This window comes from Dromiciops gliroides, chromosome 3 (genome assembly GCF_019393635.1).
Source record: "Dromiciops gliroides isolate mDroGli1 chromosome 3, mDroGli1.pri, whole genome shotgun sequence".
NCBI lineage: Eukaryota > Metazoa > Chordata > Mammalia > Microbiotheria > Microbiotheriidae > Dromiciops > Dromiciops gliroides.
The window spans coordinates 334,829,524-334,845,866 of NC_057863.1; the positions used below are offsets into that span (position 1 = coordinate 334,829,524).

Here is a 16,343-nt window from a genome sequence, read left to right on the forward strand (position 1 = left end):
CCAGACCTAGCACACTATCACCCAGCTAGACTGGAGGAAGGGAAAATAAGGAGGTCATTGCAATAGACCTACCTCTCCAAAGAGATGGAATGAACAGAGCTGACAACTAATCATACATGGGGTGGGGGGGGGTGGGGCAGGGAGGGTAAGTTCTAGATGTTGTTCTTCATGATTAATTGCTCTTGATTAATAGTTCAAGATGATTCCAAGGGTGTGAAGCTAGCTGACTAGAAGGATGATGGTGTCTTTGACAAAAATAGGGAAGTTCTATTTCTAGGTTCTATAATTTTAGAATTCTGGGATTGTGTACACAGGTATGTCAGGAACCTGAGTATTTAGTGCAAGAATCAAGTAGCTATTGACATGCAGGTCATGGCAAGCATGAAGTTTCTCTCTTCAGATCTGGTGTCTGTGATTTAGGAGAGGTTAGGAAGGACTTGGAGAGGTGTAATTTCCAATTATACAGGTGGGAAATGTGATGGCTATTATTAAGAGGAGAGAGAATCCTAAGACTAGAAACAGGAAGAGACAATGGACTTCCAATCATTTTAGACTTGGGAGTCTCAGAAGACACAAGATGGAAGATCTAAAGGGAATAGAAGAGATGAATGCTAGGCTTCATGGGTTTGAACAAACTGGAAAAAAATATGGTGCCTGATTCTGGGGCAGGGATAAAGATAAAGTGATTGAAGGAGATGGGTGGGAGTGGAGTAGTTTTTTAACATCAGAAATTTGGGCTTTTTATCTTATATATTCTTTTTTGCCCTCAGACCCTTTTATTTTATTTTTAAAATTGTATTGATGCTTTTTTAAAAATCCCAGTAATTTCATGATGTACACTGATTCTCTCCACATTGAACTCTCTCTTGTTGCAAAGAAAATTCGTTAAGCAAAACCAACAGACAGGGATAATGTCTGACCCCAAATGTATCATTCCAGAGCCATTGTCAACCACCTCTAGCAAGAGAAAGGAGGTGTATTTCATCATAGGATCCTAAATATAGAGTTGAATAGCATCTTGGACATCATCTATTCCAACCCCTTCATTTTATAGATGAGATGATAACATATGAACTCCTTGAGAACAGGGACTGGTTTTGCCTTGGTACAGTTTCTGGCACACAGTGGGCACGTAATAAAAATTTGTTGACTTGCCCAAGTGTACACAAGTGGGAAGTGGCAGAACCAGGACCTGTGCTCTGGAACTGACAATGATCATTGCAATTGATTAGAGTTGTCAGCCTTTTATTATAGTTTTCATTTACATTATTGTAGTTTTATGCATTTTGGTCTCCTAGTTCTGCTTTCTTCACTCTGATCTGATGTTTTCCTAATAAAATGCCAGTTCCTGGTGATAGGTTGAGGGTAATGTTATGTAAACAGTTCAATGACTAATGACTAATCAATGCCCAATGATGAATAACTAATTATTGTTCAATAATGAACAAACAGCCACTCTTTCCTAGCAATATAGATGTCTCTATCTTTGGCTCTGGATGTGATTTTACCTAAAACAGACCACATAAGAATTTGGGCGGTGGCGGGGGTAGTGCCCTTTAAAACAACAGAGAACTTTCTTTAATTTACTATTACTGTTTACTAGCAAGTTCTCCCTTATGTATAATTTCAGCCACTCTCATCATAGTATAAACCCATTCCTTCTTGTGAACATCTACCTTCCCTTCTCTTTATCCTCCCTTATTTATACATGTCCCAAGAATCTTGGTGCAACTTTAAGTTTAAAATTGACCTAACACGTTTGGGACACCCAGCATAGTTATTATTGTTACTTAACTCCCCTTTTCTCATTCCCAGAGTCCCTCCTCCTCTATCCATTCTCCACACAGGCAGTTTTCTACTCCATTTCTCAGTGGGCATAGTGAGATGCCAGGTAGAGAATATTTATCCCTTTCTCACTTTTTTCTGTATCTCCGTATATTTTTTCCATTTTCAAATTCTATTAAGTAATGACCATCCTAGTGATAATCATAATTGTCCCAATTTGGAACCATCATGGGACAATCATCCCTATCAACACTCCTATTTATCAAGTGCCTACCTACTATGTGCAAGACTACTAGTTCTATTCTCATACAAGTTGCTGTTAGAAAATGGTTTATTCCTTTTGAGAGCTGTGTGATTTTTGAATGAAAATGAAATTCTAAATTGTTAAAAATGCCCAGCAGGGCATAAATCTTTTTGCAACTTGTTTCAATCATGGAATGAAATAGCCTGTTTTCTTGACATTTTTTCTTTGTGTTTAAATTCCTTTCCATCTTATTCCCTTTCTCATATGGGTAAGAGCTGCCTCCTTCCTTCCTCCCCCCCTTTTTTTGATTCTCTCCCCCTTTTGTAGTTATAGCATTATGGCTGAGCTTTAGTTTCTCCCAGGGAATCAGAAAACTACTACCAAATAATAGAGTCATAGCAGCAAAGAAGCTAAGAATTGGAAAGGACATTAAAGATAACCGAATACTACCCCCTTAATTTTACAAACGAGGAAACTGAGGCCCACAGAGGCTAAGTGATTTTGTCAGGGTCAAAAGGGTACTTATAGCTGGGACTAGAATCCAGGTCTCCTAACTCCCAGGACAATGTTTTTTCCATTATACCACACTACCCCTTTATAAAAATTCTATAAAATGAACATCATTGTACTGGATTGAACAAATTATTATAGTAGAACACACAACGTATGATAAGGTATATTTATATCACATAAAAATTATATTTCTGTTGTGAATTGATCCAGCCATTCTGAAAAGCAATTTGGAATTATATTAAAAAAATGACTCAAGTGTCCATAGCATCTCACTCAGAGATACCACTTATAGGCATATACTACAAGAAGGCAAAACACAGAAAGGTCCTGTATATATATCAAAATATTCACAGTAGCTCTTTTTGTGGTAGTGAAGAACTAGAAATGACATTCATCTCCATAGAGGAGTGACTAAACAAATTGTGATATAGGAATGTATGTGAATTTTTCTACCCTATAAAAAAAACAATTAATATGAAGAATTCAGAGAAGCACAGGAAAACTCATAAGAACTGATACAAAATGAAGTACACAGAAACAGGAAAACAATTAATGTGAACATGTAAAAGCAAAGGAGAAAAATAAAACTGAACACCGTGTAAATATAATAACCAAGTCTGTCCTCTCCCAAAGAGATAAGAAAATGCAGTTCTCTCTCTTCTTTGTAGAGGTGAAGGACTATGCCTGGGGAACATTGCACATACACTCATACTTGGCTGGTGTGTCAGTTAATCTTGGTGAGTGGCTTTTTTCCCCTTTTCTTCTTTTATTTTTTGTTACAAGGAATGATTTGCTGGGTAGGAGAGCAAAGAGGGATATATTAAGAAGTGAGAGTACTATAAAAACAAAAGACATTCTTAAATATATATGTGTATGTATATATGTGTCTATGTGTATGTATATGTATATATGCATATACATATGTATAAAACAGCCCCATTGTACCACAAATTTGACTTATCTAAAACTAATGTTCTAGCTATGATAAATATTTCATTAATTTTATCCTCAGGGACTTCAATATCCATGCTAATGATACTTCTACTTTGATGACCTTACAGTGCTTCATTCCAATGACCTTCATCTCCACTCCATTTCTTCTACCCACAAATACCCTAGGCTTTATTAATATTCATAACTTTTTCACTGATAAAAACTGAGATGCTCCTCTCTGAATACAACCTTTTATACAACCTTTCCTCTTATTACTACTGAACTAAAGAATCGTAGAGTTGGAAGGAACTTCAGAGGTCATACTTGACTAAGAATTCCCTCCACTGAATACCTTAATCAGTGGCTGTCCACTGCTTAAAATCCCACATACCTTCCCATCCTGCTTTTTGATGGCTCTATTTTTTAGGAAGTTTGCCTTACATCAAACCTAAATCTGTTTCTCTTTTTCCTTTTTGTGGGGCAATGGGGGTTAAGTGACTTGCCCAGGGTCACACAGCTAGTAAATGTCAAGTGTCTGAGGCCGGATTTGAACTCAGGTACTCCTGAATCCAGGGCCGGTGCTTTATCCACTGCACCACCTAGCCGCCCCCTGGTTTCTCTTTAATTTCTATTCATGGAGCCTAGTTCTAGCCTCTGTGGTCAAGCAGAACAAATCTCATTCCCCTTTTATATCACACACTTTAATTACTTGAAGACAATTGTCTGTTCTCAATCTTCTCTGGATCCTACAAACTATAGTCCAGTGCCCCAGGTATTTTCTCTGACTGTCCCCCATACCTGAATGTTTTTCCTCCTATCTCCATCTACTGAACTTCCTGGATTGCTTTAAGCCCTAACTAAAATACCGCCTCCTATAGGAACACTTCCCCAAACCCTCTTAATTCTAATCTCTTCCCTCTATCAATTATTTCCTGTTCATCCTTTGCATATATTTATTTTCGTGTTGTCTTCTGAATTAGATTGTAAACTCCTAGAGGGCAGAGACTGTCTTTTGCCTCTGTTTGTATTCCCAAAGCTCAGCACAGAGCCTTGTACATAGTAGGCACTTAATAAATGTTGATTAATTGATTCCTTCAGATACTGAATTATCTCACTATCTTATTTATTTAGGGCTTCAAATTTCCAGGAACAATTTTTGTTTTGTCTAGCTCAAAAGTCATTTTCCTTAGCATAGAAAATTGAAGCAAGAAAGGGTAGTAGGAAAGGTATTTCTTCTCTCCCTTTTTTGTTACCATTGTTCTATCTATTCTGATAGAAATTCTATCCCTTCTTTGATTGTCCTTTCCTCCTCTCTTTTTAGTTTAATAAAATTCTTGAGTTTTCATTTCTTTTTAAAATTGTTAAAAATTCATTTTAAACTTAAATACAAAATGAGAAAAGAAAAAACATTTCCATGTACAAAGCAGAACATAAGAAAGGATTCAATATAAAACAATAAATTTCCATTTCACAAAAGCCTATGTAATAAATCCTATACATTGATTTCAAAGCAACCCAGATTTTCTGTGCTTTCTTCTCGTTTTTCTTTTGTTCTCTGCTCTGTACTTTTTATTTCATTTTTTTCCTTCCCTCTAGCATTCATTTCCAGACAGGACTTATTCTGTACTTTATTGCTTCTTACACCATTCTTATAGGACTAATATATATTCTCATGTAGTCATTCTATATCATGTGCCTTTCACCATCATCATCATCATCTCATCCTCCTCCTCCTTTTGCTTGTTCTTCTCTTTTCCCATCTTGCCCATATTGAAAGTGGGGCAGCCACTCACTAACCTGATCTCATGGCTGATTGTTATGAAAACTTTGACCTGCTCTGTTTCTGACCTGGGCTTGGTATACATCTCCCCCCTCACTTCCAGGGGCTTATCATATTGGTTCTGGACTTAGTCGGAATACTCAATTGGCTTTAGCAGTTTAGAATTTCTGAGCTCAAGTGATCCACTAACCTCACCACCCCACTAGCATGGATTACAGGAAAGTGCCATTAGGCCCAGCTGCTTCCTTCTTCAGTATATGCCTTTTCAGTTTTTTAATTTGTTTGATAAATCTCTGTAGTCCTTTAGACAGCTAACCTTTTTTCTTCACTGGATTTTTTCTTCTGTTCCCATTTTTAGAATTATATTCTTGAAAGCTCCTTCTCTCTATTGAAATGATTCCCCCTTTATAATTTTAAGCCATAGTATGTCACTTTTCTTTTTTTTTTCTAAACCCTTTGAATTATACACTTTCAAAATCTAGGGTGCAGGTCAGATTACATTCAACTTTTCCCTCTTTATCACAAATCTAATATGAAATGGTCACTTCCCCTCGAGGTGTCTGTGGTTTCTATATCTGTAACCTCTTCCTTTTTACTGGTAAGAATCACCAAAACAATACCCCTTATCACTCCACCTTTTGAAGAACATATTCATCATTAAGGCAAGAAGTATTTTTTTTTAGCTTCTCTGTTTTTGGCACAGAAAGAGGAAGAATTTCAGAAGATGTCTAGATAATTGACATTCTTCCATTACCACCATATCATTCCTCCAAGCCAAGTTTGTAACTTTTCTACATGCCTTATTTATTTCCTCCTTCTGTCCACGTGGTTTATAACATAATTTCATGGCAATATCTTTTATTTCTGCCATGATTGATCTTTGCATAAATATGATGCTACTTGACCCATCCTGTCTTTTATCTATTCTATTCCTTTTTTTTTTTTCTGGGCAGGACAATGAGGATTAAGTGACTTGCCCAGGGTCACACAGCTAGTAAGTGTCAAGTATCTGAGGTCAGATTTGAATTCAGGTCCTTCTGAATCCAGGGCCGGTGCTTTATCCACTGCATCACCTAACTGCCCCCTATTCTATTCCATTTACATAAAGTATAGGCTTCCAAATCAATATTCCAGTACAGAGCTCCATCCCACCAGTCTTGGTAATAATTACTAGGCTAAATTTGTCTCCGTGTGTTAGGACCTGTTTGCTTTGTCTCTTTACCCATTTTCCCTTATTTGTATATAAATTTGTGGTCATAATTTTATTCCTGGCTCCTTTCTAAGATTTTGTGTCTTAGAAATTATTAGGCATCTTTATTGGATATACAAAGTCACTTTTCTCTCTCCCCCTCCATTTACATTTTAAAGCCTTCTCAGATTTCCTAGACCCCAGGCAAACAGGTACTTTATTTGCCCTTGTTAGGAGTATTCTCTCCCTGATCAAGAGTTTATCATTCTGGGGCAGCTAGGTGGTGCAGTGGATAGAGCACCGGCCCTGGAGTCAGGAGGACCTGAGTTCAAATCCACCCTCAGACAACACTTACTAGCTGTGTGACCTTGGGCAAGTCACTTAACCCCAATTGCCTCACTTAAAAAAAAAAAGAAAAAAAGAGTTTATCATTCTTATCATTTAAGCCTCATATATTAATCTTAATCCTGTTCCTGTTCTCAGAAATTATTTTTCTTAATCTCAAACAACAACATTGTTAAAACCTGAGAGAAAAGATTATATTTGGACTCTTCTCAGAGCCCTAAAGGCAGAGAGTGAGTCTGGTTTCGGGCCAACAGCTTTATTCCGCCCTCCCCCCCCAACCTCCCACAGGGGGCCGCTTGGCTTCGAGCTGAGGCTCCTGGGCCTTAGGCCTGATAAGGGCCTGAAGAAGGGCGTGGGTTTTGTGTGAGTCGGGCTGGGCTAGGAGTTCACCTTGAGGCGCCCCAGGTGATCCCCATGTGACTCAGAGCTCAAGCCCTAACTCAAGTTTTGTTGTGAAGAGTTATGTTTACACAAGCACTGTTTAGTGGGGAATGGGGACATTTTTACTCCAGCACAGGGTTGGGGCCCAAGGCTGCAATCTGATTGGTTGGTGGGAAAACGGAGCAATCTGATTGGTCAAACCCCAAGACGGGTTTTCTTTCTTGAAGAGTTAAGCATGTTAACACAGTATTGTTCTGAAGGGGGGGGGGGTGGGGAGAGGGGTGTCGACACTCTTGCCCAGAATAGGTACTGTATTGTAGTTTGTAAAATCTGATTGGTTAACTGGTACCATCTGATGGGTTCTTAAGCTGTTACTGTTATTCTGTATAAATAGCAACTGTAATAACTGTAATAACTGAAATGTAAATGAGGGGTATCAAAAGGCCTTAATGTGATTGGTCAGAGGGCCCCCTTGAGGGGTATAAATAAAGGTGAGTGACCTCACTTCAGTGCACTCTCCAGCACATTCAGAAGAGTGCCCATCTTCATGAAGATGAATAAAGCCTTCACTCACCAACTGCTGCCTGCTTGGGATTTTTGAACAGCCACATGCTAGCAACACTAGGGCTGCCAACACTAGAGCTGCTAACACTAGAGCTGAGCAACATGAAGAACAGTTAGCTATGTTTCTAACAAACCTCCTAAAGCTATCTTTCTTTCGGGAAGCCCCTGCTTTCAGTGGTATTAGTGACTTAAAAACAACACACCTGTGTCCCTGATAGGGCCTTTAGTTTCTTTTCTTTTTTTAAAATTGTGTTTTTGTTTGTTTATTTTTGCAGGGCAATGAGGGTTAAGTGACTTGTCCAGGGTCATACAGCTAGTAAGCGACAAGTGTCTGAAGCTGGATTTGAACTCGGGTCATCCTGAATCCAGGGCTGGTGCTTTATCCACTTCACCACCTAGCTGCCTCCAGGCCTTTAGTTTCTTGCTCAGGATTTCACAATCCATAACAGAGAAACCTACTTGTCACTATAGAGGAGGCCTCTGTTCCTCTCCCCTTTCCAGTTTTCCCAGTTTCCCAGTACTCTTCTGAATTGACTTGCTTTCTTCCTTAGCCTGCATCTTGTGGTCAGTCTCTTCAACAGTATTCTTTCCACCACTGTGAAATCCTTGTTGTTTCATTTCGATCGTATCCTTCCTCAAGCTCTGGTCGTTCCCTTCCTCCTTTCTGCCACTGCCAAACTTCTTAAAAGAGCAATGGTCTATACCATTGCTTTTGATCATTCTCTATCTTCTTACTCTTCCATCTGCCCTGGACACTTCATTGAACCTGCTTTAGTGAAAATCATCGGTGATTTCCCAACTTTCAAAATCAAGGGCCCACTGCCCCTCTTCCCCCCATCCACTTTCTATTCTGGTTTCTCTGATAGTCCAAATGCTACCTCTTCCACAAAGTGCAAACTGCTTGCCACCTCTTACTTTGTAGGTAAAATAAGACAAATACACAAATGACTAACTACAATACAAGGGAGAATGTTATGGGTAACAAAAAAGACAGAAAGTCCAGTGGAAGTTCGGTGAGTTTAAATCCTGGATCTGCCACTTACTAGCTCTATGATCTTGAGCAAGTTCCTTAAACTCTTTAGGTCTCAATTTCCTCATCTGTAAAATGAGAACATTAGATCCATCACCTCTGAAGTCCCTTCCAGCTTAAAGCTATGTCCATCTATGAATTTGTAAGGAGGGGTAGGATGAGGAGTAGAGTGGGGGTTAGGGAGTGGAGGCATGGTGACAGGCATCTTTTTTTCTTCCTTTTTTAATGAGAGATCAGGGAGGAACACTAGTGACCTGGGAACACTTTGCCCAATGACCTAGCATCCTGTGCGTATTCTTACAGGCAGAGGCACAGGTCAGTGCTGCTGCTCCCCCACCCCCACCCCAAGGCAGGTTCCTAACTTTGCTTCCTTGGAGAATTACCCCAGTCTCTCTGATGTGCTGGGTGAATTACAATCATGGACAATTAAAGCTGGAAGGGACCTTAAAGACAGTGCCATAATATCATTCTTCCTGGATTTTCCAGGACAGTGTGGAGTGTAACTTAAGAATGAGGGTTGACAGAAAGAACATCCCATATCACATCAGGTATCCAGATTTCGAATTTTTAAAAATATGTCACTGTTCCTTAGTTTTGCCTTTCATTTTGCAGACTTACAAAGTTGAAAGGGTATTGGATCTGGAATCTGGATACTGATTCTACCACTAAGAACTTAGTCGTTAGACCTGGGGCAAGTCACTTGGGCTAGCTGGCACAGCCGACTGAGCACAGGACCTGAAGTCAAGAAGACATGACTTCAGATCCTTGCCTCAGACACTTGGAAGTCGCTTAACGTCTGCCTGACTCAGTTTCCTCATCTGTAAAATGGAGATAATAATTCTAGCACCAACCTCACAGGGTTATTAGTTATACTGTTGTTAATGATGATGATGGTGATGTCTGTGAAAATGAGAGGGACTGGACTTTAGGCGTCTTTCCAGCTCTGAGCTTTACCTTACGGAGGCCCAGAGAGATAAAGAGAGATATAGGTAAGGCTGGTCCCTAACCAGAAGTTAAGACAGTCAGCACTAGAGAAGAAACTCTGGTCCCGCCCTGCCCCAGGGATGTCTGACCATCTCACCTAGAAAACCACTCCCTCTCAGAACCTCTCCTGGGGAGGAGGCAAAAGGACACCCGGGAGCTCCATGTTAGAGCCCTCTCAACCCACCCTACTCTCCGCAAGTTCAGGGCTCTGCATGGTCCTGGAGTTGTCAGCTCGGCGGTCCTTGGCTGGGATCTATCCCGTTTCTTTGACCCCGCCTTCAGAAACTACAATCCCCAGAATGCACGCTTCTCCCCCGGCCCCCACTCCCCTTCCCACACCTCCGGAGCGCCTTGCCCAGCGCAGTGCGCATGCTTCTCCAGACGTGGCACCGGGAACTTCGAGGGCGCTGGGGGCGGGGCCCAGGGCAGCGGCCGCGGCCGTTGGAGGAGCGGGAGCCGGAGCAGGAGCCGGGGCCGGGGCCGGGCGGGCACCTGGCAAGCTGGCGGAGCAGGCGGCGGCTGCGGCTGCGGCGGCGATGGGTCGGGCTGGCCGTGGGTGTCGCTCCGGACTGCTGCTGCTGCTGGCGATGCTGGTGAGGCTGGGCAGGGGCCGGGCCGGGGAGGGAGGCAGGCACGCTGCGGGCTGTGCCCGGGGCGCGGGGCATGAGTGACACAGCCGGAGCCGAGCGGCGCGGGCCGCCCCGAGGCCGGCTGTGCACGCCCCGGAGCGCAGCTCGGGCTGTTGTGGGTGCAAGCATGAGAGTAGGCGGGAGAGAGGATGCTGGGGACCCCTTCCCCCTTTACTCGCTCCTTGTGCCTGGGTTCTACATCTTGCACCTGTACATGGGTGCACCGGGGAGAAGGGAGAACTGAGGCGGGGGTGGGGGGTGGGGTGCCGGTCATCCACCGGCCCGCCTAATTTCAGGTCGCATTTGATTCTGTGCCTGAGATTTCTTGCTTCATGTGACTACGCTTCCCTTTCCCCCTTTCCCCCATGCCCAGACCCGCACACCCAAAGGCCAGGCCCCTTGGAGGCTCCCGCTGCCCCTTCCTGGAGGTCATGGTCATCCGCAGCAAAGCTGGACTCCCGGTTAACCCCAGAGTGAGTTAAGAGGGCATGTTTGTGTAACAGGGGGAGGAGTCCCTCCCAGATGTGGCCTAAGGGTGTGACACTCCCACCCCCATCCTCTGTTCGCTAGAGCATCTCACACACCTCAGAGGACCATGGAGACCAGAGCTGCACAGTGCCAGAATGGATTGGGGACTGGGAGGTAATGGCATGGGGTGGCCTCTTCCCCTCCTGCAGCCTCATGTCCCCCTGGCCTCCTCCCAAGAGCTGCCCTCATGGCTGAAGGATGAATAGAATTCGAATCCTTTATTTTTTAGGTGGAAGGCAGCTGTGTGGTGGATAGAGAATGACAAAGTTAGAGCTATTCCATTTCCCCACTTACTCCCCCCATCCTTCCAAGATAAGCTCTGAACTGACCCCTATTTCCAAGTGGCATAAAGATGACTGTGAAAGGATGAGGAAGGGAGCTGGGGAAGAAATTTATCCAAAAGTTATTGAATAATTAATATTCGTAATGCACTGTGCTAAGGTTTTGAGGATACAGAATGAAATGTCCGTGCTCCCAAGGAACTTCTATTTTATTAGGGGAGATATTATTGTACACACATAGATAAGTAAATACAAGGAGCACATAACAGATTAGACAAAGTACTCAAGGACAATTTGAGGGGTAAAGGATGCCTTCACAGAGAAGGTAGTACTTCTGGACATGTGGGATTTCATTTCCTGTGAGGGGATAGCATGTATGAATATAGGAAGGTGTGGCATGGCCTATCTAAGGTTGCTTCCTTGATTTAGTTTTGTTGTTTTTTTCTGGGAGTAAGAAGTAAAAGAAAGCCTGTCGGGGCTCATTACTCTTTCTCTTCACTTGAATATACCTGGACCCTGGATCTAGAAAGCCCCTTCTCACCTCAGTACATTACTGGAAAGGCAGGGGCTGTGCAGATAATATAATCAGTGTGAACTTTTACTTCAATTTAGGTCTCTTGTAGGATTTGGAAATACTTGAAAAATACACCAGGGATTGGGAGGAAATCAGTGACCTACCAGTGGACGGAAGGGATGAGGAATGATTGTTCCTGCCAAGATTTCCATCCTTCCTGAGGGAAGGAACAGATTTCCTCTCTTTCCATCAGCCACATCTGACAGCCAAGTCTTTTCTAAATCGTCTTTTTGCTTCTGGGCTAATAGGGACTGTGAGCACATATGTATGCAGGTGGGGTTTTTTGTTTCTTTGGGGCATGGTCATTTCCCACTTTCCTACTTCTTTAGTGCACATAAGAATTGGAACTTCAAGGTTCATGCTGTCACGAGAAACCAGTTAGCAAAAAGCTTGTTGGTAGAATTGCTGCTACCTGTACCTAACTTTAAAAGTGGCCATAATAACAAAGCTTTTTAACATCGTAAGTAGGTTTCTGTGGTTAGGGTTTTTCACGGGGGAAAAATTTAGGACTCTGGGAGAGGGATCATTTATACATGTATATACATTACACACATATACAATATTTTGTGTGTACACATCTACACATCTATATTTATGTATCCCTAAAATGGAAAAAGAAAAAGCCTATCTTGAAAGTAGATTTCCACCTCCACTCCTCCCAAACCTGTCTTAAGAGAACGTGAACAAGCAGACAGTGAAGGTAAAGGTTGGTGTGTTTTTCTTCTCCAGAAAACTGGGATGGGCCACTGTATATTTATACACCATGTATGTCTGATAAGGTCCTCAGGGATTCTAGGGAGAGGGTTGGGTTCCTTTATTTCTTTCAACAAGTATTTATTGAGCATAGCTCAATTGTGTTACATTCTGTGAGGGGATACATAAAAGTATGCTACATGATTCCTTTTATCTCTGGTCTTAGGGAGACAAGATTCTACACAAGAAGTTAAACGCCTCTTTAATAGGACAGTGCAACAGATATCATAAGGCAGTGTAGGGGGACTCTAACTTATGTCTGACTTGAATATGAGTAGTTACCCTATCTGGTGGCACAAACTAGCCTTCCCTTCTCTTTGTCCCATTTCTGGGAATGTCTCTTCCTCGTAGACACTCCCAGCTGTCCATTTCTGCCACTCTCTTTCCCTTGGGTAGCCTTACTCTGTGTTTCAACCTCTAGTCTCTAAAGCCGGACCCCGACTCGTTCTGGCCCAGTTCTTTCTCTCTCTCTTAACCAGTGGTGTAGTGAAGTGCGTGCGGGATTTGAAGTCAGTGGGCCTAGGTTGGAATCCTGTGGGAAGTGGAGGCTAGTCACTTAACCTCTTCAGGCTTCTTGTTTCTTCCTATGTAAAATGAGAGAGCTGGCCTAGTTAACCTCTAAGATTTCTTCCATTTCTAAATCTCATCAGTCCTTTTGCTCTTTCCCTGTTCCTTCCTCCTTCCTGCCCTCTTCCCTCTCTCCTCTAGCTAACTAATTTTCACAGTCCCTCTCTCCTTTGACTTCAGAGCTGGCCCCTCTGTTGTACCATTCGTTTCCTTTCCTCCCATCCCCACCCTGCTAGTTGACTTCTTCCCACTTCCCTTTCCCCTCTCCCCTCCCCCAGTTGACTTGTTTGTGTAGTCGCTCACTTTTCAAACCAACCCATCCCACCTCTCTTCACTGTTTCTTCCTCTTCCCATTTCCTCCTCCTCCTTACCAAGGGGAATCTCCATTCTTCAGCTGTCAGGATCTTCCTCTATCATGCCTATCCAAGCCTCTGTCCCAGAAATCTTCCCACCACTAGAGCCAGTATTCTGGCTTGAAGCTAGGCAGTCCCTTTTCCCACTGTCTGGCATGTATCCTGCTTTGGGTCGGGCAGGGGGTGGGGGTGGGGTGTCTTTGATCCTGATATCATAAGGTAGGACCCCTATCCATTTCCCCAAAGAAACATATTTTGTAATCTTGCTACACTATGAGTTAAATTAGGCTTTTGGGACTGAATCAGAAACTTGACCACTTGATTCAACTTGACCACTTGTTTCAATGAGAAAATGTGGTCAAGTTCTAAAATATCTGACAGAACAAACCTTTGGAACATAAGCAACTTTGTAAGTCTGTTGGGAATGGCCTATGTGTGATGATTTAGGTCAGGAAGGGCCCTTGGAGGTCATTAACTCTGATCCCTTCATTTTGAAGGGTTAGGTGGCTTGCCCAAGGTTACACAGGTAGTTTATGAAGGAGTCTAGATCTAAGCCCCTAGCTTCCCTAGCTTCAAGCCAGAATACTGGCTCCAGTGCTCTGTCCATTGTACCATACTGGAAATGTATTCAGAGCACCTGGTTCAACTCTGGACTCTCATTTACTACTTGTATAACCTTGGGCAATGATCCCTCTGAAGTATTACAGACAAGTACTTTGAATTCAGCGGAAGGAGTGATTGTTGCAGGCTAAATGTTCTGGGAAGGCATTTTTTTAGGTAGAGTTTAGTCAGATAGAGGATGAGTGTGTTGTGGAGGGCAAACCATATAATGATATGAGCAAAGGAACATAGGGAGGAATAGGAATAAGCATAATTTGCAGAGAGGGAAAAGGAATAGATCAGTATTGCTGCAGTAGAGATTCTTATGTGGAATAATGGGACATACAGGGTCACACCTCATTGCACAGAATAAGTAACTGAGGCCCAGAGAAGTTAAGTGATTTTCCCAAGGTCATATTGTGTCAGAGATAGAATTTGAACTCAGATCCTCTGTCTCTTAAGGCCAGAATCCTTTCCACTCTTCCATGTTGCCTCTACTCTTGCTTCCCTTATTATTCAGGAGTTGATTATATGAGTCCCTTCTAAATTTATTATCTTTCTCTCTTTGCTAACTTGTCTTTTGACCATTCTCTATTTACATGAAGTATAGAGATAGTGAAAGGTAATTGTTTTAATAAAAAGTTTGATGGAAAGGAGTTTGAAATTAATAACCAAAATCATTTTACCTAGGGGAAGTCCCGCTGTTGATATGCTATAATAGGCTATATATATGCTGTTGATATATGTTGATATGCTCTATGTGTTGATGTGATCTAATCGGAAGTATGCAGGCTTTTCCACGATCACACTCTTTTTGGTGAAGGGCAGTTTGTGGAGTACTTGAATGACAAGTTAAAGATCTTAAGCTTTTTTTTTCTTTAGCAATGAAAATCTATTGAAGAAATTATATGAAAACAGCAGTGCTCTAATATTAATATGCCACTGGTATGCTGGATAGATGAATGAAATGAATGAGAGAAATAGGAGCTGTTGAGGCTTTTGTAATAGTCAAGGCCTTTATTGAGGTGGGGGCAGTGAGAATAGAAAGGAGAGATGGAGGTGGGAAGGTTATATACAAAGACCCTATAGGACTTAGTGAATAGTAGTTGGAGAAAGAAAAGAAGTCATGCATGAGCCTGAAGTTTGGATGACTGAGAAAGGAAATGCTACCACTCACTGACAGTCAGGAGAGGGAATTAACCAATGCTTTGGCTGTGAGTCACCCAAGTGCATAGGGAGCTTGTTCCTAGCTAGGGAAAGAATTTTAATGTAGTTCAGAGATGTTTAATGATATTCCTTAAATCTGGGGATATCTGACTACATTTGACACCCTCCTGACTAGTCTCTGTCCCCCTCTGCAGAACACTGCCCAAACTATTTCCACTATGACATTTATTGCCATAGTTATCACCAGGTGAAATATTTCTGCTCTTGGGGGGGGAGGGAGGGAGGGAGAGACGGGGTGGGGGAGGGAGAGAGAGAGAAGGAGAGGAAGAGAGAGGGAGGGAGACAGAGAGAGAGAGAGAGAGAGAGAGAGAGAGAGAGAGAAAAAAAAAAGTGAGAGTGAGTCTGATTGCCGCCTGAGAATCTATCTTTGTCATCCTGAATATGATCTGGTCCTCACCCCAGCAAGTAAGCAGTGCTTACTGGCGCTTCTTTGATTCTTGGCCAAGGACTGTGAAATGCAGGCTGCTGTGGGAGATTTTGCATCCCAGCCTTTTGGCCTCTGTATTTTGATCTTGAATCAGTACTTGAAATAATCCTGTATTTTGAAGTCAGCATGGTGTAGTGGATCACGGGCATCATCAGCATTGGTGGTTTCAAGTCACACCTCAGACATGAGCAGTATGACCCTGGCCAAGTCACTTAACCTTTCTGTATGCTGGTTTCCTCATCTGTAAAAATGATAGGTCTAGCGCAGCTAGGTGGCGCAGTGGATTGAGCACCGGCCTTGGATTCAGGAATACCTGAGTTCAAATCCGGCCTCAGACACTTAACACTTACTGTGTGACCCTGGGCAAGTCATTTAACCCCAATTGCCTCACTAAAAAATAAATAAAAAAATAAAAATAAATGATGGGTCGGATTTGATGACCTCTGAGCCCCCGTCTAGCCTTAAATCTGTTACCTTGTGATTCTTGCCCACTCAAATGAAGATGTCTATAAAAGACATTATATATAAATGCCTGCTGTTATTATTACTGAATCTTTATAGTAATGGGACTATCATACTTATACCGGACACACCCCTGCCACTGGCTCCCTACTGCCTACCAGGCCATGTTCTGGGTCTCAAGAATTACATTTGGG

At 42.4% G+C, this 16,343-nt stretch overlaps 1 protein-coding gene across 1 annotated transcript in view; it reads left to right on the forward strand.

Moving 5' to 3' along the window:
• Positions 1-10,147: 10,147 nt before the first annotated feature.
• PDIA5 (protein disulfide isomerase family A member 5) overlaps positions 10,148-16,343 on the forward strand; it is a 181,227-nt gene continuing 175,031 nt past the window's right edge. Inside the window, exon 1 of the mRNA XM_043998311.1 lies at positions 10,148-10,341. Within this exon, the coding sequence (XP_043854246.1) occupies positions 10,285-10,341 (57 nt within the window). The 5' untranslated portion in view covers positions 10,148-10,284. The remainder of the gene's footprint in view (positions 10,342-16,343) is intronic.